The following is a 25,481-nucleotide window of genomic DNA, read 5'->3' as shown; positions in this document are numbered from 1 at the left end:
CTCACAGCGGCAGGACTGCAAACTTCTCAATCGCAGGGCCCGTCCAAGAGGCAAAGCTGACCAAACAAAAAAAAAAAATAAAAAAAAGTCGGGAGAGCCGACCTTGGGACGGCGACGACTGGCTGGCTGACAATTGTAGGTAAGGACGACTGAGGGACAGACAGGCGGTGCAGGCCCAGGTGGCCGGGACGGTGGACGGGTGGACGGACGGGCAGGAGCTGGCCTAGGTACGTACGCTATTGGTGCCACAGTAGTCCAGGTTTGGTCGGTACCTGCCGGCCTGCTGACCTGCGCAGGCAGTGGATGTATCGCGCCCAGCTGGCTACGGTGCCATGTACCGCAGCACTGGGAATATGCAGGAGGCTACTGTACGGACAGGCTGTCAGAAGGGGGGGCGGATCAAGAGAAGGGCGGGAAAGATCAGCGTTGATAGCGGGAATAGTCGTTGAGGAAAGAGGCGACAAATGACGAGCGCCTTGCCGAGGTGCTGGTCGCTGACTGGCAGGCTGGCAGGCCGAATTGTACCGTGGTACTGGAGAGATGGCCTTAATGCACATGGCACAGTAGTCCTAGATGGGCTCATGGGCAGCATTTGGGCTGCAGATCTGGGCTAGGGGCTAGGGGCTGGACGACATGGACTAGGACTAGGTGCTCGGTACTCGTGGCAAGATACCTACAGTACTGTGTAGGGTGCTGTCCTGTCCTGTAGGCTGCCCACTGCCCAGGGCTGTCAGGTAAGACTTTGTGAGCTGAACCTCGCTGAGAAGAGAAGCTTGGGGGTTCTTGGCAGGCACCTTGAGCCTGGATGCATCCTACGGCTGGCAGCCCCTTGCCCCTTTGGAGGTTCCCAGATCTGACAATTGACCAGAACAACCTTGGAAACCACGAATGCGTTGCGTCTTGCGCACAGTGGCTCCAGAGCAGGTACGGTGCAGTGCAATGGGCAGGCTATAAGACGGCCCACATATCACTTTTCTCCAGGTCAGGAAGGAAGCCCAGGAGCGCTAGGCCGTGTCGGGTTGCCTCGAGAGGGGCAACTGCTCCGACCCTGTCCTCTGCTGGCCGAAAGAGGCAGGGACCTGCCCCCAGGTGCCGCTGCCAAGCCCCAGCCCAGGTCACATTCGGTAAGAGCCAGCCCATCCTCAAAAGTATCCACCTCCGCCTCTGGGTGCTGGCTGGGTGCTGGCCCTGGGGGCTAGCTGGGTATGCTGGTATGCCTCCTCTCATTGCAGCCAGTGATACTGTAGATCTGCTGTGGTGGTATTGCACTGTGGTCTTCTTCACATGGGCAGACCGTCAGACTGGCAGATCAACCGCCCACCTGGGCTGCCTGCAAATCTCATTCATCACCAGCGCCCGGCACCCAGCCAGCCCAGCATGGATGATGCATGGGGTGGAGGGCCACCGCAACAAGGTGGCTGAAGTGGCTGTACGGCTGGTCCACTGTCCGGGCTGTGTGTGTATGTGTGTGTAAGCGCGTGTAAGCAGAGGTGTGCGTGTGTGTGTGTGTGAGGGAGGGAGAGAGTGAGAGAGTGAGAGAGAACAGCACGCTTGTCTGCTACAAACAGCTCTCCACCCCAGTCCATACAGTCTAGTCTGTCCTTACACGGTACGTAAGTCATGCAGTCAAAAACTCTACCAGTTCTACCTGACCGTTGGACCACGTGAATAAGGCATGTGGGCGTCCCTTAAGCACCGAATACATTGAAAATACATTTTGCCTCGCTCATCGAAATCCCGTCTAATGTCGTGACAAGGAACACATCAAGGTTCAACAACAATGACATTCCAAATTGCACCTTCTGCGCCGATGGACCACTCATTTCTTGCAGAGTTGTCTTCATCGGTGAGACACGCACGCGATTCCCTATCCAATGATAAAGCTAGTACACAGGCTCGCCACCAAACATGCCGAACTCGCCCGCCCGTGTATCAAAATGTCACGCGTGAGCATCCCCACCGCGCCACAAGACATCTACAGGCTTGAAAATGCCGACAGGCTCGAAAGGGCCTCGCCGGAGGAAGAGAACATGGTGTTGAACTCGCACGAGCTGCCCAGCGCCGCATTGTCGAGCCATGCAGGCTCCCAGTAGAACACCCCGAGGCCGTCGTCGACTCCAGCCACCACATCGGCAACGTCCTTGAGCCAGGTGGACTGCCCCTCGGCTGAAAATGGAATGTCGGTTGTGTCGGATGGGAATGCGAACTCTGGGCTGGGGCACGACGTCGGCCAGTTCGTCTCAGCAACGATGAGGCCCTTGCCCCATTTCGATGCAGCATTGCCAAGGGACGTCTTGAGGTTGGCCAACGTGGCATCGGAGTTATAGAATGGGTAGTACGACACGCCGATGATATCGAAGTCGGCCGTCTCGAGCTCGCCTGCGCCCAGGATTCCCGAGAAGTACCACTCCAATGTGTCCCAGTCCCAGCCGTTCGCAATGTGTATCATGATCTGGGGCGCTGATCCCAGGTCCGAATCCTTGATGCCCCATGCCGCGCTGTGAAGGAGCGATGCAATATTTTCAAATGAAGCCGAGTCACTGTACTTGCCCGTTGGGAAGAGCAGACCATTGCCGACTGGTGCGCATTTCGTTAGAAGGGCATTCCCACACACCAAGTTGGACGGTGAGAGGCACAACAGCTTGAGTAAAGGGGTGTGTTGGGGTTACTGACTTTCGTTGCCAATAGAAATGATCTTTGGCGTAATGCCCGCCGAGGCAAACTGGTTGGACAAGTCATTGGTATAATTATATAGCTGCCCTGTCTGCAAGTCAGTCATCAAGACAGCCTGGGGAAGGTTCCGGGGCGCGTACAGGACAAGTCGTCCAGGTCTGTAGGCCATCCCGAGGGGATCGCCTGGTTCCCAGTATCTGCCCAGGTATCGCTGAAGTGCAAGTCGAGGTAGACGCCGAGCCCTGCAGCATCTGCCCTCTTGGCCAGAGCGAGGTTGTAGTCGAGGTCGTAGTTGCCGTCAGAAGGGTTCACCCAGATGCGCTGGCGAACCGTGTTGACACCAGCCGAGGCGAGGATCTTCTCGAGGGACTGCGTGGTGCCACTGGACGTCGAGTATGAGACGCCCGAATTTTCTTCGACAGTTACGGAGGACCAATCCGCCCCCTTGTAGGTGAGCGCTGCCGAGGCGGCCGTAACGAACGATAGGTAATGAGCGAGCATGGTTGGTGATGGTAAAAGAGCGATCAAGACAAGTTATATCGACAAGAAACTGTATTTACATTTGTACTGAAGGGAGAAAAGAATGACAACCGACGCAGCTTGCTACGCTTGTAAAAGCCCTCTCTCCTCCTTCTCTGCCAGCCTCGGGGTGGCTCTTCTCTCATTTTTATCAACACCTTCGACACCCCCTTTCCACGCCCGGGAGCGAGCATGTGGAGCTGCTGCCCACGCCATGCGGTCCCATTGTTGGTCCCATATATATCGCCTGCTGCCATCTCGGCGCATGCAGGAAACAAGAAACATTGTCGTTGGCGGGCGAAACATACCCTTCATCTATCTCAGATGGACCAGGCTGGGGTGTGGCACCGGGAAACTGGCCCATAACCGCAAGTGGAGAGCGAGTACTCTTCCTCTTACACTCCTGCGGTCCTGGGTCCTGGCACCGAAATATTCCTACCCCGGATCCCCGTCAATTATGGGGCTCTTCTGACACCATGCCCCTGGGCCCATGTTGTGTAATTGACGGCAAGCTTCCGATGTCTTGTGCAAGCACTCGCCGCCCCCTCATCTGTACCGTTGGACAGTTACTCGGGCCGTCGAAGTGAATCAAGGCATGTTGAAGGCAAGGAGATATGCGCAAATAACGACTAACAACCTCACCACCGGATCGACGCTGCCATCTGAACAGATAGGACGCACAACCATGCCTCGTAATTGCTAGCTACCCACAAAACGACCGACAGGCTCATCCCAGCACATTCCAATACGCACTGACGGTGAGTGCGCGTACGTAGCACAGCGCCCATGTCTCCTGTCTTCCAAATTTCAGAACATGGAACCTGTCGCAACCGCCATACGGCAAGCCTCTTCTCTCGCTGCGTAGGCAAGTAGAGAAAGTTTCCACACATGGAGAGCACATCAATCCAGCTCCATCATCTTACCGATATCGGTAATACCCAGAACTTTGTCGCTGGCCATACCACAACGCCTGACGCCTGACACCTAACACCCTGCCTGCCTTCGATGCCCCATTCCCGTATGCGCCGGTTTTTGACGTCTGTGTCATCATGCCATGGACCAAATCCGAAGAGCAATCCAAAAGAAACATCCTACCCAACGCACGAATCCACAGTGCGCTTGCGGTCTTCAAAGGCATGGCCTGCTTTCAGCCAAGTGATGACCTTGCCAGTGTCCCCTCGACGACTCATTCCTCCGGTGGAGGATATACGATATTACTGTACCCGTGCCAGCTTTTACAGCCAATCTCGGTGCCGATCATGTGATGCGCCTCCGCCATGACCTTTGCCGGGCTGAGAGCTTCCTGGTCCTCATCGACAGAAAGCGGGTCGTTCCGCTGCAGTTGATCGTAAACCCTTTGCCTCATTTCCTGGTGAAGAATCAATGACAGCCCACAGTTGTGATGCTGTCCGATTTCGAAGCCCATGATCTCCTCTCCGGTCTGTTTGATGGAATTTCTGGCGAACGCGTCCATTGAGCCGACGCCACGGACGAATGCCCACAGGATGAAGGACCCCTTGCGTAGCAGCTCTTCTTTAAAGGCCACAACTTTGTATTGGGTTCCTGTAGGGTCCGACTCGAACATCTTCTCAAAATACCTAGGACTTTGGTCAGTATAATATTCCATTATTGGCAACAAATAAGGAGGGGGCAAACGTGGTCGTATAACACATCGGTTGCCCACGCTCTCCTAACGCATCCTCAAGGCCTCCCAAGAGGGTCTTCTTTGCAAATACTCACCGTGTACAGCCTTTAATCGCTCCCTCGCCCAGGGTGAGGAGCCAGGCGAGATCGAGCGTGGCCAGCTCATGGATCGTGTCGAACTGAAGGCTCCGGTGGACCATGATGGCCGAGTGCTGTGCCTCAGCCTCTGCATCGTGCTGCAGCATGACGCCCTGGTCGAATGCATCGATCTTATCGGTTGCATCCTCATCGACATCGCCCGTAACACCATCACCGCCGACCTGCAATAAGGATAGCCGCCTGGTAATCCTATGCTGCACACGCTGGACTTCTGGCCGGGTCTCAAGGTCAGCCAGGCGGTCAGTGATGTAGAGAGCGCGTTTGAGCCCAGCCTTGAACTTCCTGAGTGAATCATCAGTCATGCCTAATGTCTTCGCATTGTCGGTGAGGAGAAATCCGCTGTTGTCGAGAATAGACCCCATCCGTCGCTCGCGTAAATCCAGCTCCTGAATGGTAGCGAAGGAGTGCTTCCCTGTGACTCGGCATCGCCTCTCGTCTTCGGATGACAGAATCTCACCCAGGGGCGGTAGTAGGAACGTCTTGAGTTTGGCGATGGCGATGCTGCGCTCGTTTTGGGAGATTAGGGCATTGACAGCCTATCCGACGTTAGTATGACCGGCGACAGAGAGTTTCGTGGCCATCATAGGACCAGAGGTAACCATGTTCAACGGTGTCTTCTAGTCCAAATGTGACGTTCCCAACAAGACGTCGGCCACAGGCCAGACTCACGCGGTCAGGATAGCGGCCGGGTTTGTCAGTAGGTAACTGACTTACTTTGCTTGTTTGCATCAGAGTACTCAGCGTCGCTCGATCGCAGTAGTCGGCGATGTCGAGGATCAGCTCCGGACTGACTCGGTAGCTCGTCATAGTGAGGACCGATGGCGATTTCTAAAATATCACAGAAGCGATGCAGTGTAGCAATGCAATTACCGACAAGATGATCTATTGTTTGGCATCGGATAAAGGCGAAAAGCAAGTAACTGGAATCCGAAGACGGGCGGTTGTTGTACCTTTATGGTTCGGTGCAGCCACTGTTGTGTATTTGTGGTGGCGGCAGAGAGGACATGAAGGTGTTCACGTCGAGACCCATTTGCGAACCTTGATGGTCACTCACAGCTTCCGGTGACGCAGCCGCCCCTGGCATTCACGGCTCATTGACGGGTCGCGATTGACCCTCAATTCACCACTGCGAATCAGCGAATGGAAGGAAGGCCCGTAAACGATTCCTTGACGCAAGACTGGGATATGAGACATATTCACAAGCTCTCGTCGATTGACGCCCACGAGGATGAGTAAAAAATTATTTTGAAAAGGCTCGCCCTGAGTACCGCTTTGTTCAACGTATGGTTCTGACTCTGGCTTCCCAGCGAACCCTCAGCAATGAAGAAATGCAATCTGACTCTCCACTCTTGCTTCGGAAGAGTTGGTGAGGTGGGACGAAGTGCCCGGGTGTCAAACTGAACCAAGCCTTGATGCGTTGCCTTCACCGGAGCACCTGACGAAAATTCGTCGCGTGAAGTTGGGTTGCGGGGCGTGTTGATGTGTGCACTTCAATTTGATTTCTTGGAGTCTGAATTCACCTGACACGCAGGCCAAAGTCGTCTATCTTGACGTCGGTAAAATACAAGGAAGCGCATCGCCGTTTTGAGACGCCATCGCCCGTTCGGTTTTGAGGAACACGGCTCAACAGCCCACGATTGGTCTCTCGTACATTGGTGCAATGTAAGCATTTCCTTTCAGGCTGATGATAGTTGAAAGTTGTCGACATGGACTTTCGCCATCGGAAGCAGGAATTAGTAGCAGTTGCTGGTGGAAGGGTTCAAGAGTAACTGCCGCGTGATAAATATTTTCCAATCCCAGAAATTCCCCGCTGTGCTGAATGCCGTGAAATAGAGTGGAACGCCGCAACACCGATTATGCATGTCACCGCGGGATTTTCATCGCCCATACTCGGTAGCGCTGGTGCGCAAGGAACTGCGGCTGACTGTGTCGAGGTTTGTGGGGAGATTCACGCCACGCCAGACGTCTAGAGCATCGACTCCAGTGTCAGTAGAGCTGGCACGCAACCGATGCTGCCTGTCATACAGAGCAAAGACTACGTCTGCTTTCCATCTCGCTCCTTGACTTCCACTGTCTTGCCACCCACGCTTCCAAGCGTTCGGATTTTTTCGACCAGCTCGTGGTTGTTATCCATTGCCGCGATGTCATCGGCACCACCAATGCTCTTGCCGTTGATCATGATGTTTGGCACCGTCTTCCGGCCTGTCATCTTTGCCAACCTGTCTTGTATTGGCCTGCCGAGCTGATGGATGTCCAGCTCGACAACGTAGGGCTCGGGTGTGATGGCATACTTGTCGAGAAGAAGGGCCTTTGCCCGCTTGGAGAATTGGCAGTAGGTCTTGGAGAAAATTATGACTGCAGACAGTGTAAGCTCCCATGGCGCAAGCCAGGCATGAATTCGAGACGCTCTTACCTGGCGATTTCTTGAGTATGTCGTTGATAATGATCTCGACCTCATGGTCCTCGTCGGTTTCCTTTTCTGCAAGCTGATTTCCGGCCTTGTCTTTGGACTTGTCCTGTCCGGCGGCGGAATTGCCCACGCCGATGACCTTTTCGGGCGCATCAGGTCTCGGCGCCTTCGCATTGGCCGAATCCTTAGCCTTCTGTTCGGCAGCCTTCAGTCGGTCTGACATCTCCTTGGCCAACTGAGCGTCGTCGGAATCGCCGTCGCCCTTGTTTGTCCCGCCCTTGGAGTCGAGGACTGACTGCTGCTGCTGCTGCTGGCCGCCACGTGCTCGCTCCAGCCCACTCTTCGTTCGACCGTAAAAGTCACCGAACGTTCTCACGTCTGGGTTCTGCGACTGCCTTAGCTGGGAGGTATAAACCAATGTCATGACAACGATGGCCATCACACCCACGAAGGCCAGGCGCATCCGCCGTGCCGAAGGCATGGTCTGTCCCTATCGTTGCCCCTCTGATCGCCCAAGGAAGCAGATATGGCTGTTGCCAGGTGCGGCACTGATGGAAGCGTGGTCGATGGTCCAACCTCGGTCGCACGAAGTGGCTCGGGCTCCTAGGTGGGCGATGATGCAGGCTTCCTTTAGTTCCGCCTAGTTTGGACGTCAGGCGAGCCGCAACAGTCCTGTGGTCGAGAGTGAGCAGTAGACTGGAGTCGCGTCGATGGCAGTTGTCAGTCTGCGATGGTAAGGATAGGGATTGGTGGTGTTGGACGAGAAGGAGCTTGGTCGATGTTCCCGGGCCCAACTAGTTTCGTTGAGAGGATGGGAGCTGACAGCTTGCAAGTGGCAAGATGGAGAGGTTCTCGGTCGGCTGTTCTACCCGTCTGTGCAGAGCTGATCGACAGCGGCTCGTGTTTGGAAATACCGACTTGCAGTGCACCAGATAGGTGATAATTAGGTAGGTCGACTGCCAATCTGCCAGCTTGCCGTCAGCCTGTACGTATGATGTGTATAGGTAAGCTGCTGCCGCTGCGGCAGCTACGCACTACGCACCAGGGATGGGATGTGTGTGTGTGTGTGTGTGGAGCAAGCTGCAACGACGAGCCGCGCAGTCGCAGCTTGGCGTTTTGCACCTGCACCTGCACCTGCACCTTGCAATTTGCATATGGATCTACGAGGAGAACGCCCGAGCTGAGGACACTTGGGCGCACATGCACCAAATGCGTTCCCGCTGCTGCCAGTGTCGATCACAACCTCGGAACCTCTCCTGACCCTGCGAGGGGCCGCCTCTCGCGCCTCTTGCGTTTCGTCTCAGTGCCGCGACTTCCAGACTCTCCGAGGTTAACGCCCTGCAGTACAGCGCATCTCTTCGCCCTCAAATCGATGGGCAGAGATGAGCCTTTCGCTTGCTGCTTCTCACCACCTCTTTGCGCACGCTGACCGTTCAGCCAGCAGCCAGAGACGGGAAGTTTACTTTTCCTCGCGGACTGAGACATGCTAAGCCTTTGACAATTTCTTCGTGCCGTTTTCGGGAACTCCTGTGGTGATTTTCCGAGCCCCCGTGCTTGCTCAGCTTCGCCGACAACTTGGCGCTCAGCATTGACGCAGCGCGATACAAAGTTGCCTCTCGAACCTCAAGGCCAAATCGCTTTGCCTAGTCCCTGAGCCACCAAGAGCACCACCTGTTCATTCAAGAAGTACCATGGTTTGGGGCTCACGCCGGAGAGGTTGAGCCTCGTTCCTAGTCTGGTCTGGTCTGTTCTGTTTAGCATGCAGTCAGACGTGTTAAAGAGGGCGCCCGTCTCCGGCATACATCCTCTTCAGTTTCAGTGCAACCTGAACTGTCCCGTCCGCCATCATGTACCAAATCACTTCGCAGCATCACCGCGGACAGTCTTCTTTTCATGGGAATTACATGTGTCTGTACCAACTTGACACACTTTGGCCGTCCTTGTCCCAGGTAGAGTCACAGGATGATCTCGTCACTCGTGAGAGGGCAAGGCCTACTCGTACAATTTCTGGCACGCTGCTGTGTACGCAGGCCCAGAGAAGGTGTGAATGTCACGCTGCCGGTCCTTGACGTGAAGACGTGAGCTTGAGGCATGTATAGCAAGCTGCCAGTTGCGATGTGTTGACAGGATAGAGGTCAACAATAGCAGCTTTCCAGTTCGATGGTGTAGCCAGGTTTCGAGTATCATGTACCTGTGGCTAATATACATGGGTGGTGAGACTGCCAACAACACCTGAGTACTCCTCACACGACTCACACGAGTGAACTCGTCGGGCAGCCTCACCACAACGGTCGAAAAATAGCCTCTACTATAGTACATACGATATACCAGTGAACTTTCTAATCACCACTTACCAATCAAGTGCTAGCAATGCCAACACTGGTAAAGAAAAGATGACGAGCACTTACTCAGCTCACCTCCACTCCGCACCAGTCCATCCCGAAGTCGGGGTGACCCCGCCATATGAAGAGCGCGGAGATATCTTATAGAAAGCTCTCCTCACTCTTGTGCCATGTTCTAATTGTTCGCGTAAGTTCGTTAAAGCTGTACTACTATATGCCGAGTAACTGACAGTCTTCCATCAGAACCATCTGAGGGGTTCTGCTGTTACCTTTGCCCCAGTTCACGCGCTATGCCTTGGTATATCGTCTCCCATCGGGACCCCATCAGCTCCTCGCAGCGAGATGAACTCGCAAATGCAATTACGAAGGTTCACACAAATCTGTTCACCACACCATCTCTCTTTGTCAATGTGAGATTCGAAGACGCATCCAAAGCGCACCACTATGTTGGGGGCAAACCAGTGAGTCGACCGAGCTCTCCCCAGCCTCTCCGTCTCGCAAGCATCGCTCCACAGGCGGTGATCATCTCAGCCTGGCGTTCAGGTCGCAATGCTCACCATCGCTGTATTACCATCGCGCAGAAACTTGTGAATTGCATTCAAGCACACGTCCGCTCCGGCCCGTCACGCTCCCGCTCATCATATAATGAACTATGCCGCCAGCTCCGCGCCGCCTGGGAATCGGTCCTGGCAACGACGCCTCTTGACACTATCTCAGTGCATGGTTCCCTCGTCGCGGGTGAGGAAAACGGATTCCTCAGACCAGAAGCTGGCCACGACGCTGAGTGGGTGAGAGAGAACATGCCTGAGTTTGAGCGATTAGCAGCAGCAGGGGACGAGGAGATGAGGGCGTTGGTGGAAGAGTGTAGGACCAGGGGACTGGGCGTCTAGGCCGCGAAACGGGTGCTGTGTGGCGGAAATACAGTACAGACATGGGACTTGAAAGTCCAGTGGAATCTGCAGTCCATGAGTTGAACATTCCTGATAACCACCACTCCATAGCGGACTGTAGAGATGATGGAGAGCCCGCACAGTGTCGGTCGGTTCCCCTCTCCTGCTTGATGGATCTGCCACCCTGCCCTCTAGAACTTGAGTTTGAGGTGCTCGTCTGAGATGCTTCATCTAGGTGGGGTTGATCAGATCAGGAGCCCTTAAATGCGGGATATAGCTAATCAACCGCGTGTCCCTATCAAGGAGCCGAGCAGTTCACTATTAGACTAGCATGAACATAGTACATCAATCCGCAAATACTGCCGAGGTACGCACCCCACGAGGAATACGAGACCCCTGGGCAGAGAATGAATATCCCGTAATGTCAAAGACGGACAAGATTAGGTAGTCCGCTGGGCTTGATTGAGCCAATGAGTAATTCCTGGGATAGATGCAATAGGAGGCAGAAGACCACATAGACGATCTGATGGTGGAAAAGCCACGAACACACAGTACAGTACCGTATCGGGGGCCTGGGATGCCGCAGGTGGGCAGAGAAAGTGGATCAGCCCCCACCCAGCGACCCGACGCAGCGGACCGGGCCGCAACCCCCCGGGGGCTGATGAATCATGCACAGGCTGCGGCAGATGTGCATAGATGAACTGCTGATCTGTGCTGAGGTCAATTTCATGGACGAGTCAATGTTGACTTCAGGGCGACGATGATGGTGACTGAGCATCGATGATCAGGGTGGGGCTGTTGGAAGATTCGGGAGCCCGTATACCTAGGCACTCGACATGCAGAGCTCTGGTACTGACATGTGGTTTCTACCACAGTAGACGGCCGCGCGGGTGGTGCGCTGCTGATTGAGCCTGGAGGGCTGCGAGGCTTGGGACGCGGGAAATCCGCCGTTCCGCGCTCCACGTCTGGTCCCAGCAATGACGTGGACGATGATAGGAGGATGCCGGGAAATGGATTCATCTGCATCTGCATCTGCATCTGCATCTGCATGCAGATGAATAATGCTTGAGCTGCGCGGTGGGCACGCGACAGAATCCAATGCGGGGAATACGTTGAGCCTGCAGCGAAGCAGCGCCGGCCCTTAGTAATCGCTGCGGCAAGCCAGTGTCTAAGTCGAAACACATTGTCCACTAACGCGCGCCTGACATATCGTGGGTGTGTTACCGGGAAAACTGTTGATGTCAGGTTCTGGGTCTCAGGTCCTTATAAAATAGAACCCCCCTTCCGCCGTCCGACTCCCAAGGCACGGCCTTACAGAAACACCAACACAATCCACGCGCCAGGACTTGGACTGAAACAAACTTCACCTCGATATCGACCTTCACCTTTAAACACAGCCCACCTCGCCCAACATGGATGAGATACTGAACAAGCCAACCGCCAGCAGACCCGCCGAGGGTGTATCATTCTACACTCCTGCTCAGAACCCCCCCGCCGGCACAGCCCTTGATTTTGACCCGGAACATCCCTCCAAAACACCCACCCTCTTCCATCCCCTCACTATACGGGGTGTCACACTGGCCAATCGCTTCGTTGTCTCCCCAATGTGCCAATATAGCGCAGACGATGGCCACCTTACAGACTGGGTGCGTACTTGCACTTTCCACCCTGCCCTACTTGGCATGTCTAGAGAGAGGCATACCTTGACTAACCAAAATCTCAAGCATCTTGTCAACATCGGCGCATTTTCCGTGCGCGGCGCCGCCTTGACCTTGATCGAAGCAACCTCGGTGCTTCCCAACGGCCGCATCTCCCCTGAAGATTCCGGCCTTTGGAAGGATAGCCAGATAGCCCCGCTGAAACGCATCACGGATTTTGTGCACTCACAGGGCCACAAGGTCGGCTGTCAGCTGTCTCACGCAGGGCGCAAGGCCAGCACCTTGGCACCGTGGCACGGCCAGAGGGGCAAGCCGCACGTTGCTACCAAGGAGCAGGGCGGATGGCCGGACAATGTTTGGGCGCCTAGCCCCGTGCCCTTCTCCGACACATATCCCCAGGTGGAAGGGATGACAACATCACAGATCAGGGATGTCATCGAGGCGTTTGCCACGGCCTCCAAGAGGGTGTTGGAGGCCGGCTTTGACTTGATTGAACTCCACGGTGCTCACGGATATCTCATTAACCAGTTCATGTCACCTCTCAGCAACGTGAGATCCTCCTCATCTCCTGCCAACACGATGCGTGTCTTGCTGATGTCCTCATAGCAACGAACCGACGAGTGGGGCGGCTCCTTTGAAAACCGCACCCGCTTTCTCGTAGAGGTCATCAAAGCTGTGCGCGGCGCCATTCCCGAGTCAATGCCGCTCTTTTTACGTATCTCCATGACTGAATGGATGGAGTGGAGCGGCAAGGACAGCTGGGAGCTTGAGCAGAGCATCAGACTCGCACACTTGCTCCCCGAGCTCGGAGTCGACCTTCTCGACTGCAGTTCGGGCGGTAACAACCACGAACAAAAGATCATTCTCAATCCCTTCTACCAGGTCGACCCGGCCAGCGTGATCCGGCGTAGCCTAAAGGAGGCGAACAAGAAGTTGCTCATCGGCGCGGTCGGCCTCATTACTACTGCAGAAATGGCGCGCGACATCGTCCAGAGCGAATGTATATACACGGTTGGTGAGGACCCCGAGAAGGGCGCCGTAGACTCGGTCGCCGTAACGGAAAAGTGCGAGGATAGGTCCAAGGCGGATGCGGTCATCATCGCGAGGCAATTTCTAAGGGAACCAGAATTTGTACTGAGGACTGCCCAGCACTTGGGTGTCAAGGTCAAGTGGGCAAATCAACACGGCCGAGCAGGTTGGCCGGAAAATCAGAAAGTATAGCTTGATAAGAGCGTCGAGGCTATAGGACACAAAATTAGCTTCAGCTGCGCCGGAATGCCTTCCCGTACAGACAGCGAGGATCTGACCGTCCACGACTTGCGTTTGTTGCTGTACAGAGAATGTGTTTGGCCTGCACCACCCGGAAAGTCCTCATGTGTCAGCCGGAGAGATATGTAACCTGAATGAAATATTGTCGTTGCACACAATGTCCGGCCTTATCGACCCGGCCGGGGACAAGGCCCATGATGTCCTCAAGGCCCATGTACCCTTACAGGGTCATCAGACCTGATTCTGAATTGATATACTGCCTTGCCAACATCAAGTTCACCAAGGCCAGGAGTACATACCTTGGGATCCCCTTCTTGCGTGGAACGGGTCAATACTGGTCTCGCCTTCCAAGTCAGCCGAATACATAAAGTCTGCTGCATGTTGCAATATTAAGCAAACGGAACAGCCGGGCAAGGCAGCGGCTGACAAGGGATTCTAATCGTTTCTGATGTTCACTGTAGGTGTCGCCTATCTGTTCCCTGCCCACCAAACGCCCTCGCTTGCTCGATACGTACATTGGTGACTCCTGCGGTGGCTCAACAGATGCACACAGCGTGCCCTCAAGCCAGAATGCCAATCACGCCTCTCATTTGAGAATTACCTTCAGATGCAGCAAAGACTTGTATGTTTCATAGCTCAACCTCCGCGCCTGCCCCCGAAGCACTGAGCTCGCTCTCAACCATCGATCGCAAGAGCTGTATGGCAATCTCCCGGCCCAAGTCGATAGACTCGTTGTACAGATCTGCGGGCTCTGGTCTCACGGCCGGGACATGCATGAACAAGACTCTTTTCCGCTCCTCGGCCCGGTGGCAAGTGGCAAGACTGTTGAAGTAAATGTAGTCACAGAGAAAATGGCCGGCATCGTCTGAGGACTTGAGAGTGAGGTTGGTCTGTGCAAGTTGCCCATGTCAGGCTCATCAGCACCCTAGGGTTCATGCTGGCAGCATGGTCGTCGGCATGCACTCACCGGGAGGTACGATTCCCATCTCCTCTTGATGTCTGCCACGTCAAGGTCTGTCGTCAACTGAGCAGGTATCCCGTGCCAGGGGTAGTCGTCAGAGGAAGGATTCTGGTTGGGCAGCTTTTCATCCAGATCCAGCAGTTTGTAGTCGTCCCTGTGGCCGAGCCTTTCCAGCACATACTGCTTCTTGGTGGATGCCATACCGATGTGTAGGACGTAGTCGATCTTGTGCACGCCTTCAAAGTGAGGTTGCCACAAGTTCGGTATTAGATGCCGGACGGCCGAGTACGTGACTCGCACTGGCTCGGGATGGACCACGATTCGGACCGGTGGCAGGGGCAGAGACGCGCCTCGAACGGCGGTCGAGGATTTGGCATTGAGGGGAGGAAGGTATTCGGGTAGCGAGGAGGCGATGTCCCAGCTTGGATTTCGAGGGTACTGGTCCTTGAACGGCTGCATGTGCGCGGTCAGTAAGTGGCCAGGCGGACACCAGACAGGGCCTGAGGCAGACTTACACCGAAACCCGTTACCAGGATGGTTATCTCGTCCTGGGACTTGTCTGTAGAGCCCATTTCGACCAGGAGGGTGGCAGGCGACTGGCTGAAGGAGGCTGGAACGCGGATTGTGTGAAGTGCCACAAGCAGGAGAGCCGCCGACGTGGGGAAGGGTGTGTTGCTCTACTGAAGCCTCTCCACCTGGCTAGGAAGGAGTTGGTCCGAGGAGGTCGTCCGGGCGACCGGAGAAGAGAAGGGGGCAACAAAAAAAAAACAGATGCAGGTTCTTGGGAAAACAATGTTAGCATGATGTAGGGAGGAGTGGGCGGAATTGGTGGTGAAGTTGAAGCGGCCGAGGAGATGGCGCGCTTGGGCGAGGAGGGGAGGGGATAGGCGCGTGGAGGGGTAAGGAAGGAAGGGAGCCGGCTACATATGCTTCCTTCTGGGGTCAAAGAGGCAGGCATAGTGCTTCAATGCCCTGTTATGTGCGTCTGACATACCTGGATACCAAGATGCTTAGTCGTCAGGAGCGATGGAGAGGACAGTTCCGAGGCATGAGGAAAAGAAGCACAGTGCTGTGGAGGGGGGCACGCGGATGTAGTTGAGTTGAGTTTTGAGTTGGGCTGGTCGACTCGGGTTGACTGCACGATATGCGCCACAAGTGCAGGCCATCCCCCGCACGTCCGAATGTGGTAGCATCACACCTGGGGAAGCTAGCGACTGCGACCGCGACCGCGACGACCCGATGCAGGCAGGTCGAAATCAGGTGGTTCGGCGGGGGTGGGAAGGAGGGGGAGGGGGCCACATGTACAGTACATGTACACGCAAATGCACCTGCACGGAAACGGGAGCAGGAACAGGAACAGGAACAAGAACAGGAATACAGTACAAGACGGGCAGGTGGTGAGGAAAGTCGAGATTAGTCGCCTAGGTCGGGTCAGGCCAGGTCAGATCAGATCAGACCGGATCAGATATCACTGGCCGGCGATTCCCTCTGGTGTCGTGCCAATGGCCGGGGCCGTCGCACCGCATTGCAGGCCAGGCAGTACGGAGGACCTTCACCGGGGACCGAAGGGCGAAGGACTGCGGCGGCAGCAGTAGCAGTAGCAGTCGCAGCAAATGGCATAGGCTGAGAACGTTTGTGCAACGATTCTGGAAGACGTCTTCTAGAACGCTTCTTCGGCCCTGCCTTTTGGTCTACAGTAGTCGCGCAACGGGACCCGACTGGGCAATTGCGGGGTGCCATGTGCAACCTATCATCTATCTGCCCAGGTGCCCATGTACCTACCTAGGTACCTGGTCTAGGTACCTGGTCTAGGTAGGGTAGGTACTCCCCCCTGGTACCAGCATGGTACGTACAAATCCCATGCCCCGGTACCTACCTACCGACCTATGATATGTAGCCCACTTCCTCTCTCTCTGTCTGTCTGTCTTTCTCTCTCTCTCTCTCTCTCTTCCTCGCTCGCGCGCGCCCTACGTGGCCACGGCTCCTCTGCTTGGTCTGCTGTGGACATGGCCCACGCAAACACATGAGCCATGTCGTGGGTTTGCTTTGTAGTACAGCACTGACGCTCATAGGGTCTAAGAGGCCAGGTGCTCAGTCTCTTGCAGTGTCTCTGATCCTCGCTGCTACCTACTGCCTCCACCATCGTTTCAACGCGGCCTGCTGGGCTTTGTAGGTCAACGTCGCAGTATGAGGTTGTCTCCTCTCGGCGTTCAATGACGCTGGACAATCGATACTCTCCTTCAGATCGTGGAGGGGAAGGAGAAGGTCGTCCTGTGTCGGGCTCACCCGGACGAAAGCGGTGACGGATTTGGTCCAGTTAGCACTCATCGGCTTCTGCTCGGCTGAGGATGTCTCTAGGAAGGCACACCTGAGGGAGGCGAAGCGCCCCTTGTTGCCATTGACGATGAATGGATGCTCGACGTCGGGCAGGAGAAGCTACGATCAAAACATGCCGCCTCGCATGGTATATAGGGGAGAAGGTCGGCCATAGTCTCTGGAGGAAATTCATCATCATTCATCCACACACGCAAACTATCTCAACCCATACAGCCCAGAAACAACAGTCTTGAGAGCATCGACACGCCTTTCATAGCCCTGTTCTGTTCTTCACTGCTATTCCATAACAGAAGCAAAACAGTGCTAGTAAAAATGCACCACCCGGCTTTCTTCATCCTTGCCATCTTCAGCCTTCTCGGCGTCGCCATCTCCGCTCCAACCCAGATCACCACATCCTCTGCCACAGCGGCTCCAACCCATGTTGCGCCCCCCACCTGCACCACTTACTATCCCTCCGTCCTGCGGCAGCTCGTGGAATCTGCCCCTAATGCCAAGCAAGCCAACACGGCCAAGGATACAAAATCGTTCAAGGTCGCCCGTATGTACAAGCCTTCCCCCGCTAGAACCTTCCACAGTTCATCGCCTCGGGCTCCGTAGCAGGTGACTAACGCGTTAATAGAGTCCGTCTCTTTTGCCGACAATGTCAAGTTCGACCGCATTCACCAGTACGTTGTCTTTGACAACATTGCCAGCGGCTCCTGGGACTGTCAGCTCATGATATCTTGGTATGTATCTTACCGTCGGTCACTCCTTCACTTTGCTGAGGAAATCTAGCTGACCACAGGAATCAGGCCATCTTCTGCCAGTCTCAATGTTTCTACTGCTTCCAGGTTCGGTGCCTTCGGCTCCGCCTCCATCAGCCTGGACGTGTACAGTGCTTCCTACAGTGCTTCCTCCATTGGCTCCCACTCCAAGCCTAAGGCCTCTAGGGTTGGCACACCTGACAGCACGCCTTTTGCGACCTGGCATTCGATGATGAACGCCATGAGGGTTCCTACCGGTACTGACGAGCCGTCCGTCAAGGGTGAGGCCGAGAAGACACATGGCAAGGCCCTGGGCAATACGCGCTCCGTGACACTGACGCCCTTTGGTACCGTTGGTGTCAACCCTGGTGAGTATGGAGTGACCATCAACTCCAAGGCCTGTCCTCGGGCCAATGAAGACGGCGCTCTACGCTTTCTGTTTGAGATCCCCAGTACCGACTCTCGTGATGCGAGCGTTGGTTTTTTGGGAAGCACAGTAAAGGGTGCCGGCGTCTACTTGCTCGCCAATTGCTAGAAGGACAGTCTGTGTGCTACATATTCGGCGGGTGGGAGTGGACGAGAGCTTGTTCAGGGGCTTGGTCGCGGATTGTGCCTGTGAGGTCATTCGTCCACGCTTGTTTTGTTTTTTTGGTGCTGTGACTTGAACTCCGAACGCTTGAAAGGAGAGGGCAACTAACTGTAGACATCCCGATATACCTCGGATCAGGGCCAAGTTGCTTTATGAAGGCTTCCAAATAGCATTGAATGCAGTTCAGCAATGCATCCAGATCACTTGTTCTCTAACGTGAGCTCACTTCGAAAGCAAGCATCAACCCTCCCGTTTGCCGCCAGTTTAGCCTATAGCTAGAACGCGTTCCCTGATGTTATCCGGCTAGGGCTGTAAAATTCCATGATTTTCCCATTCGTGCTGAAAAAAAGACTTCGGGCATATCTACCAAGTCCTGACACAAATGCAATGGCTACAGAAGAGGTATGGTTGAGCCAGCTGGTTACGTAATTTATACAAATCACTGCATGTAGAAGTCTTCTTCAAGTCATAAACATTTCATTATTGGGTTGAGTATCTGTGATTGATGAGCCACGCATTCGAACAATCGGCCGAGCTTGCCGTGGACCGACTCTCCAAGCTTCTTCTCAAACATGACATCCCGTCTTGCAATAAGCAGGCCAAGGGTGGGATGTTGCATATGTCGTTGGTTGCTGTGAGACGCGAGATACCCTAATGTTGAAAAAGACCGATCTTTCCCTCGGGACGGCGGATGTTGTGATCAGAGTGTGGGAGCATGCACACCAATTGATTTAGTTGGGGTTGGGTTCAGATCTGAGTTGGCCATTGCAGACTTTTTGACCCGGCATCTTTGTACAGACCATGGCTGATGCCTTTGAATGGACTTTTCGATAGCATGATAGTGTTCATGTCTTTTCTGTCCTCGGGTAGTCCCAGCCTTACTGAGCAATGCTCTTAGCCAGACCACTGAGCTGAAGCATAGTGATGTTTACGTTAATTGTAAGCTACTTTCAATTACTTTGACAGGACAGTCACAAGGTGGGCTGCAGGAAGGCGACCACGAGGAGGACGGAAATGTTACATGAGAGAGGACATATAGTTGTGGGCATGTCTGTGCTCTCAAGCAGTCATATATTACTCAAAATCGCTTGTCGTTACCATTGACGGCCGGCCAATTCCACATCAAACATTTGCTAATATAACCAGCCTTTGGAGTGTAACATCGAGTGAGGCCCAACAAACAAGTTACTTACCGAGTCATGGAGGCCAAAGCGGTAATTATAATGGCATTTGTCATAACCACGCTGACTTGTATTGATTACAGGGTATCAAATAGTTCTTCTTCATGATTAATGCAACTCTATGAGAAGTCCCATAGTTTCATCTGGAGGTTGTCCTCCACCTGCGAATCTATGTCTTGCGGGAGGAATATCCTCTTAGGAATCTGAAACTCTACCACAGGCGCTTTCCTGATGTTTTTCCCCATTTCCGCCTCGAGCAGGCTAGCGTAGGAGTGGTCGAGGAAGTCCTCCATGTTGTAAATTTGCTTGGTGAATTGCTCTGAAACAATCTTAGCGATAGTGGCAACATTAGGATGATAATGCGACTGAAGCTGCACAATCTCCCAAATACAGCTATCGATGGCTTGCGTCTCCATGGGATCCTGCTCATCTGGGTCGAACGGGTCGCCCATGCCCTCATTGGCAAGTTTCTCTTTCTCCTCCTCTGTCCGCGGCACGCGGTGCATCATGAATGTTGTAGTCGGATGCTTTTTGAAGAGGTTGTACATCCAGGGAATGATGGTGACTACTGCACTTGGTGGTGCGTTCAGACTGAGCCGTGCCAGTCGCTTGATGAAGCTTGCCACGAGAGCAGCGGGTAAATGTGAGGAGGCGACGAATACATCGAGGAGGCGGAAGAACCGAGAGCGATATTTAGAATGAAGTATGTCCGCATCCAGTAGAGAGTACAGCTTGGTGTAAAAGGCAGGATAGTCGAGGTTTCGCTCCTGGATGAGGTAGAAGACACCGGACAGCGCAAGCAGGGACATGGAGCCTCCCGAGTCGTAGCAGTCGGTAAGAAAGTCCATCAGCAACTCTGGCTTGGTGAACCACGGCGCAATGACACTGGACATGATGTCGAGCAGGCGTTTTCTCTGATCTTTGGTCATGTCTCGACCCATCAGGGCCAGCCATGCATCCTGCGCCGCCTTCTTGTGCTTTGAGACCGAGAACAGCTCATGACCTTTTTGCTTCTTGGGCGGGTCGACGTAAAAGTCGGAGAGCTCCTCGCGGGACTGCGGAACGCCCTCGATTGAAGAGAGTAGCTCGAAGACTGCCTCAAACGCAGCATCTTGTTTTGATCCCGAGCCCGAGCCTGAGTGTGCATCCTGCTCCGCGAGTTTGTCCTGGATGGCTTTGAATGTGAAGAGTCTTATGTCATCGTACTCGTCGACAAACTTTTCGACAAACTCCCTCCGCACTTGCTCAGCCCCAGGCCGGCAAAGGGCGACCACAATGTCTCTCAGAAGGACCTTTGGAAAGCTGTGCTCGTCGTTCTCGCGGTAGGGGTACTGGCCGTGGGCCTTAAGGAGCCGCATAGACAGGGTGAGGGCAGTCAGGGCATGTTCGTCGCTAGCGAGGAAGGACAGCAAGACCTCATTGTATTCGGCCAGGCGGTCCCTGAGCCAGTGCACCAGGATGACATCCTTGTCGGAGTGGTTCTTCTTCCTAAGAAGACTGCCGGCAGCAAGGAGCCTGATAAAGACCCTGCAAAGGGCCACTGTAGCGAGCAGTGCTTTTCCTTCGTCTCTGTTGTGGTCTCGGGCGATGTGGAGCAGGGTGGTGATGTTGTTGTAGTGTCTTTTGGATTCGAGAATCGCTGTCTCGAGGAGTAGGATCTGGTCTTGGGCGTCTTCGTCGTCGCCGTGAGCTTGCTCCTGGTTACTGCTTGCGCTCTCTGATCGTACTCGCTTCTTTGGTGGCTCGTTTGTGTCTGGTCTCTTCCGTTTCGCCGCCTTTTCTCCCCTCTGCACTTTTACTGCAGAAGGCATTGTGCTTGATGCTGCTGAGGCTCGAGGTGCAGAGTACTTCGGATCTTTGTCAGAGGTCGCAGGATGTGTATCGGAGTCCAGGTCCAGAAATGTTCCGCTGCCCAGTCCAGTCGGACTGTACTCGAAATCGTCAATCGTGAAGAGCATTTAAAAAATACCGGCCCCACATGCTTTTTTGCTACCACCAAGGTACATCGAGCGTGTACCTGCGGACTGCCTGCCTGAGTGGTTGCGGCGAAGGGAGTGCTATCAGGCCAGCCCAGCTGCACTAGCAATGTAGAGCTTGGCCTAGGCGTGCAGGCGTTAGTGAGTCCGGCTGAGCCTGGTAGGAAGGAAAGCTGGGCGTCCGTGCACGCGGGCAGCTTAGGTACCTGTGCCTGGGTAGGCCTAGTGGAGTGCAGCGGTTTGCGGCTTGTGTCCCGGTCCAGCAAGCAAACCTCTCTCTCCGAGAAAGAGAAGCACCTCCGTCAGCGCCCGAGTGCAAAAGGACCTGCGAGAAAGTGTCTCAACCTCAACACCACCACCCGCCCAGACCAGGCCAGACGCCCGCAAAACCACACCGCATCACATCCCACGACATCACAATGGCGTCCCGCTTGGCTAGAACTGCTGTCGGTGAGTTGGACTGGACCCAATGACTGCTGTCCCTCTGCCTACTGCCTCCTCAATTGACCCCAGACTGGGACTGAGACTGACGCGCTGGATTCGCTTCGCTTTCACAGGGGCTGCCCGTTTGCGGCCTTCCATCATGCCGCGGTCTCTCCCCGCCCTGGCCTCGTCCTCCTCCGCCATCAACGCTGCTAGCGCCCGATACTCGTCCAATGTGCCCGCCGAGGAGCCAAAGAAAAAGGCCCAGTCCATCCTCGATGCCCTACCTGGTAACTCCCTCGTCTCCAAGACCGCCATCCTGTCTTCCGCCGCCGGTCTGTCCGTTTACGCCCTCAGCAACGAGTACTATGTCGTCAACGAGGAGACCGTCGTCGCCTTCTGCCTCTTGAGCGTCTGGGGTGCTGTCATCAAGTACGCTGGTCCCGCGTACAGCGAGTGGGCCCAGGGTCAGAGCAAGAAGATCGCCGGCATCCTGAATGCTGCCCGTTCCGACCACACTCAGGCCGTCAAGGACCGCATCGAGAACGTCCAGCAGATGGAGGGTGTCGTCGACATCACCAAGAGCTTGTTCGAGGTTTCCAAGGTATGCCCAGTCGTCGGGGCCCCCCGCGCCCGCGAAACCCGCGCCCCTTCTCACACGCACCGCATTGCATCGCACAGATTCTGACTCCATTGTTGTAGGAAACCGCGAAGCTCGAGGCCGAAGCTTACGAGCTGGAGCAGAAGACCGCTCTGGCTGCCGAGGCCAAGGCCGTCCTGGACTCTTGGGTTCGTTACGAGGGTCAGGTCAAGCAGCGCCAGCAGAAGGAGCTGGCCGATTCCATCATTGCCAAGGTCCAGAAGGAGCTGGAGAACCCCAAGGTCCTGCAACAGATCCTGGCGCAAAGCGTGGCTGATGTTGAAAGTACGTTTCCCCTGGGGTTTTGTGTACTGATCCATTGAAATGTGCTAATCGCTAACACGGCTCGCAGAGATCGTCTCTTCCAAGGCCCAATAAACATGAAGCATAGACAATGCAGATACAGCATATCTGGGGTTTCCTATGTACCGTCCCTGTGTCTAAAACTACAGACACACTGTGCAATATTCAATTTGAAGATTCTTGGAAGACGAACTCCAGTGCTCTGGACCTCTCCGTCTGTCTGATTGGACCAGCAATAATCTAGATCAGGCGTGAAAAATAAGTACTTGACATTAGAGTGCTATGCTAGAGTATCTTGTCTAACGCGCGCAATATTGTATTCCGCCAATGTCGAGAGATTCAATCTGCATTATTTATTTCCCGTCTGTGGTTGTCAAGCCCGGTGCTGAAAGATCGATCATGACTGGTACCTCGAACACCGCGCCGAGCTCGTCCGGCCTGCGCTGTGCGAAAGTGCAGATCAGCTTCTGGCTGGCGGGTAGGTCGTTCTCCCATCGGGCATTCCCCCAGTAATACCTCGACTCGGGGGGGATGTACAGCTCGCCGTCCGCACCACGGACACCGCCTTGCTCTTCCAGCTCTATCAATGCCTTGGCGCCTTGACAAGTCGCGGTCGTGTCCCAGCCATTCTCACGCCACCAGATCCGCTCGAGAAGGCCCACAGCTGTCCGTCGTATAGTGCCGACTCGACACCGCGTGATGACAAACCCAAGCACCGCTACCACGCCAAAGCTCTCGAAGGTATATCCTGTGCATGGAGCCGGCGAGTACTGATTGGGCGTGCTTCGCTTGTTCGTGTCGCTCTCGCTATGACCGAAGCCCCGTCCTAAAAGCTCCGCACAGAGTTTCACGATGCTCTCGAACTCAGTGTTGTGGGCGTCAAACCCCAGGCGAGTACGATCCAAGGCTTCCGCGGCCCAAATGTATAATGTGTCGTATTGGACGCGGATGAGCTTGAGGCCTCGTGAGCACGCCGAATCTGACCCCGGCGCGAGCTGTAACTTGTATATAAACTGTCGCCACTGAAAGAGATGCGCTAGAAGGTGAGCCTGCTCCTCACACGCTTTCAAATAAATACGTTCTTCGCTGTGTTTAGTGTAGTCGCTGTGGCGTAGCCACACCAGACAGCGCGAACTGAAGGATATCCAGACTGATAAGATTTTGTCCATCGAAGACGCTGTAATAGGCCGCTCGCTACAATTTGGTGGAGGTTTGGAGTCAAGAAACATGGTGCTCGGCATGGTCACTACGTTGTGCTTCTGAGATAGATACAACGGGTTGTGGCCGCAAAGCACTGCGGCATTGCGTGTCAGTCTCAAAACTCCAAACGAGATTGGTTTATGAATGTAGGTGCCGGATGAGAATTTTCTGTGCTTAGACTGCCTTACAAGCTACGACCCAACAAGAATGGTCTTGGCGAGGCAGTCCTTGAGGCAACCGATGCGTACGGCAGAGGTCTGTTATTGAGCATGCTGGAGTACTGCTTACTATAAACTTGCAGCATGAGGCAGGTCAACCTTTCCATTTCTTCATCTATGAGCCGACCATTTGTTCCCCCGGGGGACTTTTTCCTTTGCCATATGTGGCATACCTCTTGTAAAACCTTGAGCCCGGATAGCAGTGCTTCGGCGGCCTGATTGTTGTTCTGGAGCATGGTAAATGCCACGAGCAAGGGCGTTACAATGAAGGCGCTCCTGGAGGGGAAGTTCTCGGTGCCATTGGTCATCATCTCCCGAAACAAAGCGAGGGCTTTAGTGTGATGGCAAATCGCAGCTCTGCCATGGATGTTGAGTGTGGCATCTTTGCTGGATGACGACAGGAGATGCTGATTTCGAGCCACCAGAGGGTACGAGGCCGCACCCAAGGCAAGTATAGCGTGACGGATGCATGGATCTGTGAGAGTCTCACATAGAACAGTTTGGGACCAGAATGTAGAAGGGAGGTACCCCGAAAGTTCCTTCGCGGCCTCGAAGCGAAAGAAGTCAAAGTAAAGGACATCAGCGCCGTCTAAGCGAATGGATGGCAGAGATCTCCCAACGGTGATTTCGAGCCCACGTGCCTGGCTATTGATCTGGCGAGGGAGTAGCGAGCGTATCACTGGCTGCGATTCCCTAGGCTTCAGTTCGCTGAGAAGGGGGCTATAGCCTCTGCAGGACTGTCCAGCCCTCGCGCAACGCAAACAGGTTGGCTTTGCCTCATCGCACTTGACACGACGTTCCTTGCATGTGATACAGCCGGTGCGAACTTTGGATTTGCAGACTCGCTTCCGTGTCCTGGGCTGCAGCGAGTGCGCCGGGGTCTTGGACGATCTGTCGTCCATTAAATGAAGAGGATACAACCTGACAACAGCTACCGACGTAACGGACAGAGTAGCCGCAACCGGCTGCCCAGTATGGTATCTTCCGGGTAATGATACGAAGAACAAGAAGCGACATAGACCTGCGAAGAGGTGTCAATACATTGCTTGACTGTCTGGGAGACAGTGTCCGGGTCATACCGTTATGGTCAGCGCCGTGGTCAATGAGGATCATCAAACCAGACAGGCAGGCCTGCGCGCATGCACCAGTTAATACAGACACATTCGACCCCGGTCAGAAGCGGAGCACCTGTCCGCAGCAAAATGGCTGAATGGACGCCTTGAGCTAGAAGGCATGGATGAATGCATGGGCATCAGCTCGCGAGAGGTGGCCTATCAAATGGGAGGATGTGTCTCGATCCGGTACCTTGGTGCGTCTGCTGCTATCTTGGAATCCTTCCCGACGGG

General features: G+C 54.6%; 10 protein-coding genes across 10 annotated transcripts; 4 read left to right on the top strand and 6 right to left on the bottom strand.

Annotated features, from left to right (window-relative positions):
• Positions 1–1,975: 1,975 nt before the first annotated feature.
• J7T55_004154 (uncharacterized protein) lies at positions 1,976–3,174 on the bottom strand (the record flags this gene model as incomplete). Its single annotated transcript, XM_053144837.1, has 3 exons — positions 1,976–2,577; positions 2,674–2,760; positions 2,814–3,174. 3 exons carry the CDS (start codon positions 3,172–3,174, stop codon positions 1,976–1,978), a joined length of 1,050 nt encoding a protein of 349 aa, XP_052992654.1.
• Positions 3,175–4,378: 1,204 nt separating this feature from the next.
• On the bottom strand, positions 4,379–5,802 carry J7T55_004153 (uncharacterized protein; the record flags this gene model as incomplete). The annotated part of the gene is made up of 3 exons (XM_053144836.1): positions 4,379–4,790; positions 4,933–5,531; positions 5,710–5,802. 3 exons carry the CDS (start codon positions 5,800–5,802, stop codon positions 4,379–4,381), a joined length of 1,104 nt encoding a protein of 367 aa, XP_052992653.1.
• A 1,228-nt stretch (positions 5,803–7,030) lies between these two features.
• J7T55_004152 (glutaredoxin-c4 precursor) lies at positions 7,031–7,886 on the bottom strand (the record flags this gene model as incomplete). The annotated part of the gene is made up of 2 exons (XM_053144834.1): positions 7,031–7,350; positions 7,409–7,886. 2 exons carry the CDS (start codon positions 7,884–7,886, stop codon positions 7,031–7,033), a joined length of 798 nt encoding a protein of 265 aa, XP_052992652.1.
• A 2,151-nt stretch (positions 7,887–10,037) lies between these two features.
• On the top strand, positions 10,038–10,637 carry J7T55_004151 (uncharacterized protein; the record flags this gene model as incomplete). The annotated part of the gene is made up of 2 exons (XM_053144833.1): positions 10,038–10,208; positions 10,329–10,637. The coding sequence occupies 2 exons, from the start codon at positions 10,038–10,040 to the stop codon at positions 10,635–10,637; spliced, it is 480 nt and encodes a 159-aa protein (XP_052992651.1).
• Positions 10,638–12,049: 1,412 nt separating this feature from the next.
• Positions 12,050–13,805, top strand: J7T55_004150 (nadph dehydrogenase; the record flags this gene model as incomplete). Its single annotated transcript, XM_053144832.1, has 4 exons — positions 12,050–12,283; positions 12,362–12,844; positions 12,902–13,490; positions 13,633–13,805. The coding sequence occupies 4 exons, from the start codon at positions 12,050–12,052 to the stop codon at positions 13,803–13,805; spliced, it is 1,479 nt and encodes a 492-aa protein (XP_052992650.1).
• Positions 13,806–14,193: 388 nt separating this feature from the next.
• Positions 14,194–15,097, bottom strand: J7T55_004149 (pyroglutamyl peptidase type; the record flags this gene model as incomplete). The annotated part of the gene is made up of 3 exons (XM_053144831.1): positions 14,194–14,454; positions 14,532–14,978; positions 15,041–15,097. 3 exons carry the CDS (start codon positions 15,095–15,097, stop codon positions 14,194–14,196), a joined length of 765 nt encoding a protein of 254 aa, XP_052992649.1.
• A 2,077-nt stretch (positions 15,098–17,174) lies between these two features.
• Positions 17,175–18,140, top strand: J7T55_004148 (uncharacterized protein; the record flags this gene model as incomplete). The annotated part of the gene is made up of 3 exons (XM_053144830.1): positions 17,175–17,400; positions 17,482–17,587; positions 17,654–18,140. 3 exons carry the CDS (start codon positions 17,175–17,177, stop codon positions 18,138–18,140), a joined length of 819 nt encoding a protein of 272 aa, XP_052992648.1.
• Positions 18,141–19,494: 1,354 nt separating this feature from the next.
• Positions 19,495–21,186, bottom strand: J7T55_004147 (uncharacterized protein; the record flags this gene model as incomplete). The annotated part of the gene is made up of 1 exon (XM_053144829.1): positions 19,495–21,186. One exon carries the CDS (start codon positions 21,184–21,186, stop codon positions 19,495–19,497), a length of 1,692 nt encoding a protein of 563 aa, XP_052992647.1.
• Positions 21,187–21,770: 584 nt separating this feature from the next.
• On the top strand, positions 21,771–22,792 carry J7T55_004146 (ATP synthase subunit 4; the record flags this gene model as incomplete). Its single annotated transcript, XM_053144828.1, has 4 exons — positions 21,771–21,801; positions 21,909–22,378; positions 22,477–22,699; positions 22,767–22,792. 4 exons carry the CDS (start codon positions 21,771–21,773, stop codon positions 22,790–22,792), a joined length of 750 nt encoding a protein of 249 aa, XP_052992646.1.
• A 278-nt stretch (positions 22,793–23,070) lies between these two features.
• J7T55_004145 (uncharacterized protein) lies at positions 23,071–24,446 on the bottom strand (the record flags this gene model as incomplete). The annotated part of the gene is made up of 2 exons (XM_053144827.1): positions 23,071–23,712; positions 24,309–24,446. 2 exons carry the CDS (start codon positions 24,444–24,446, stop codon positions 23,071–23,073), a joined length of 780 nt encoding a protein of 259 aa, XP_052992645.1.
• Positions 24,447–25,481: the final 1,035 nt, after the last annotated feature.

The sequence above is a fragment of the Diaporthe amygdali genome, assembly GCF_026229845.1.
Source record: "Diaporthe amygdali strain CAA958 chromosome Unknown NODE_18_length_871485_cov_64_394520, whole genome shotgun sequence".
Taxonomy (NCBI): Eukaryota; Fungi; Ascomycota; class Sordariomycetes; order Diaporthales; family Diaporthaceae; genus Diaporthe; species Diaporthe amygdali.
The sequence above is the reverse complement of the archived record's forward strand: the minus strand, read 5'-3'. Positions and strand labels throughout refer to the sequence as shown.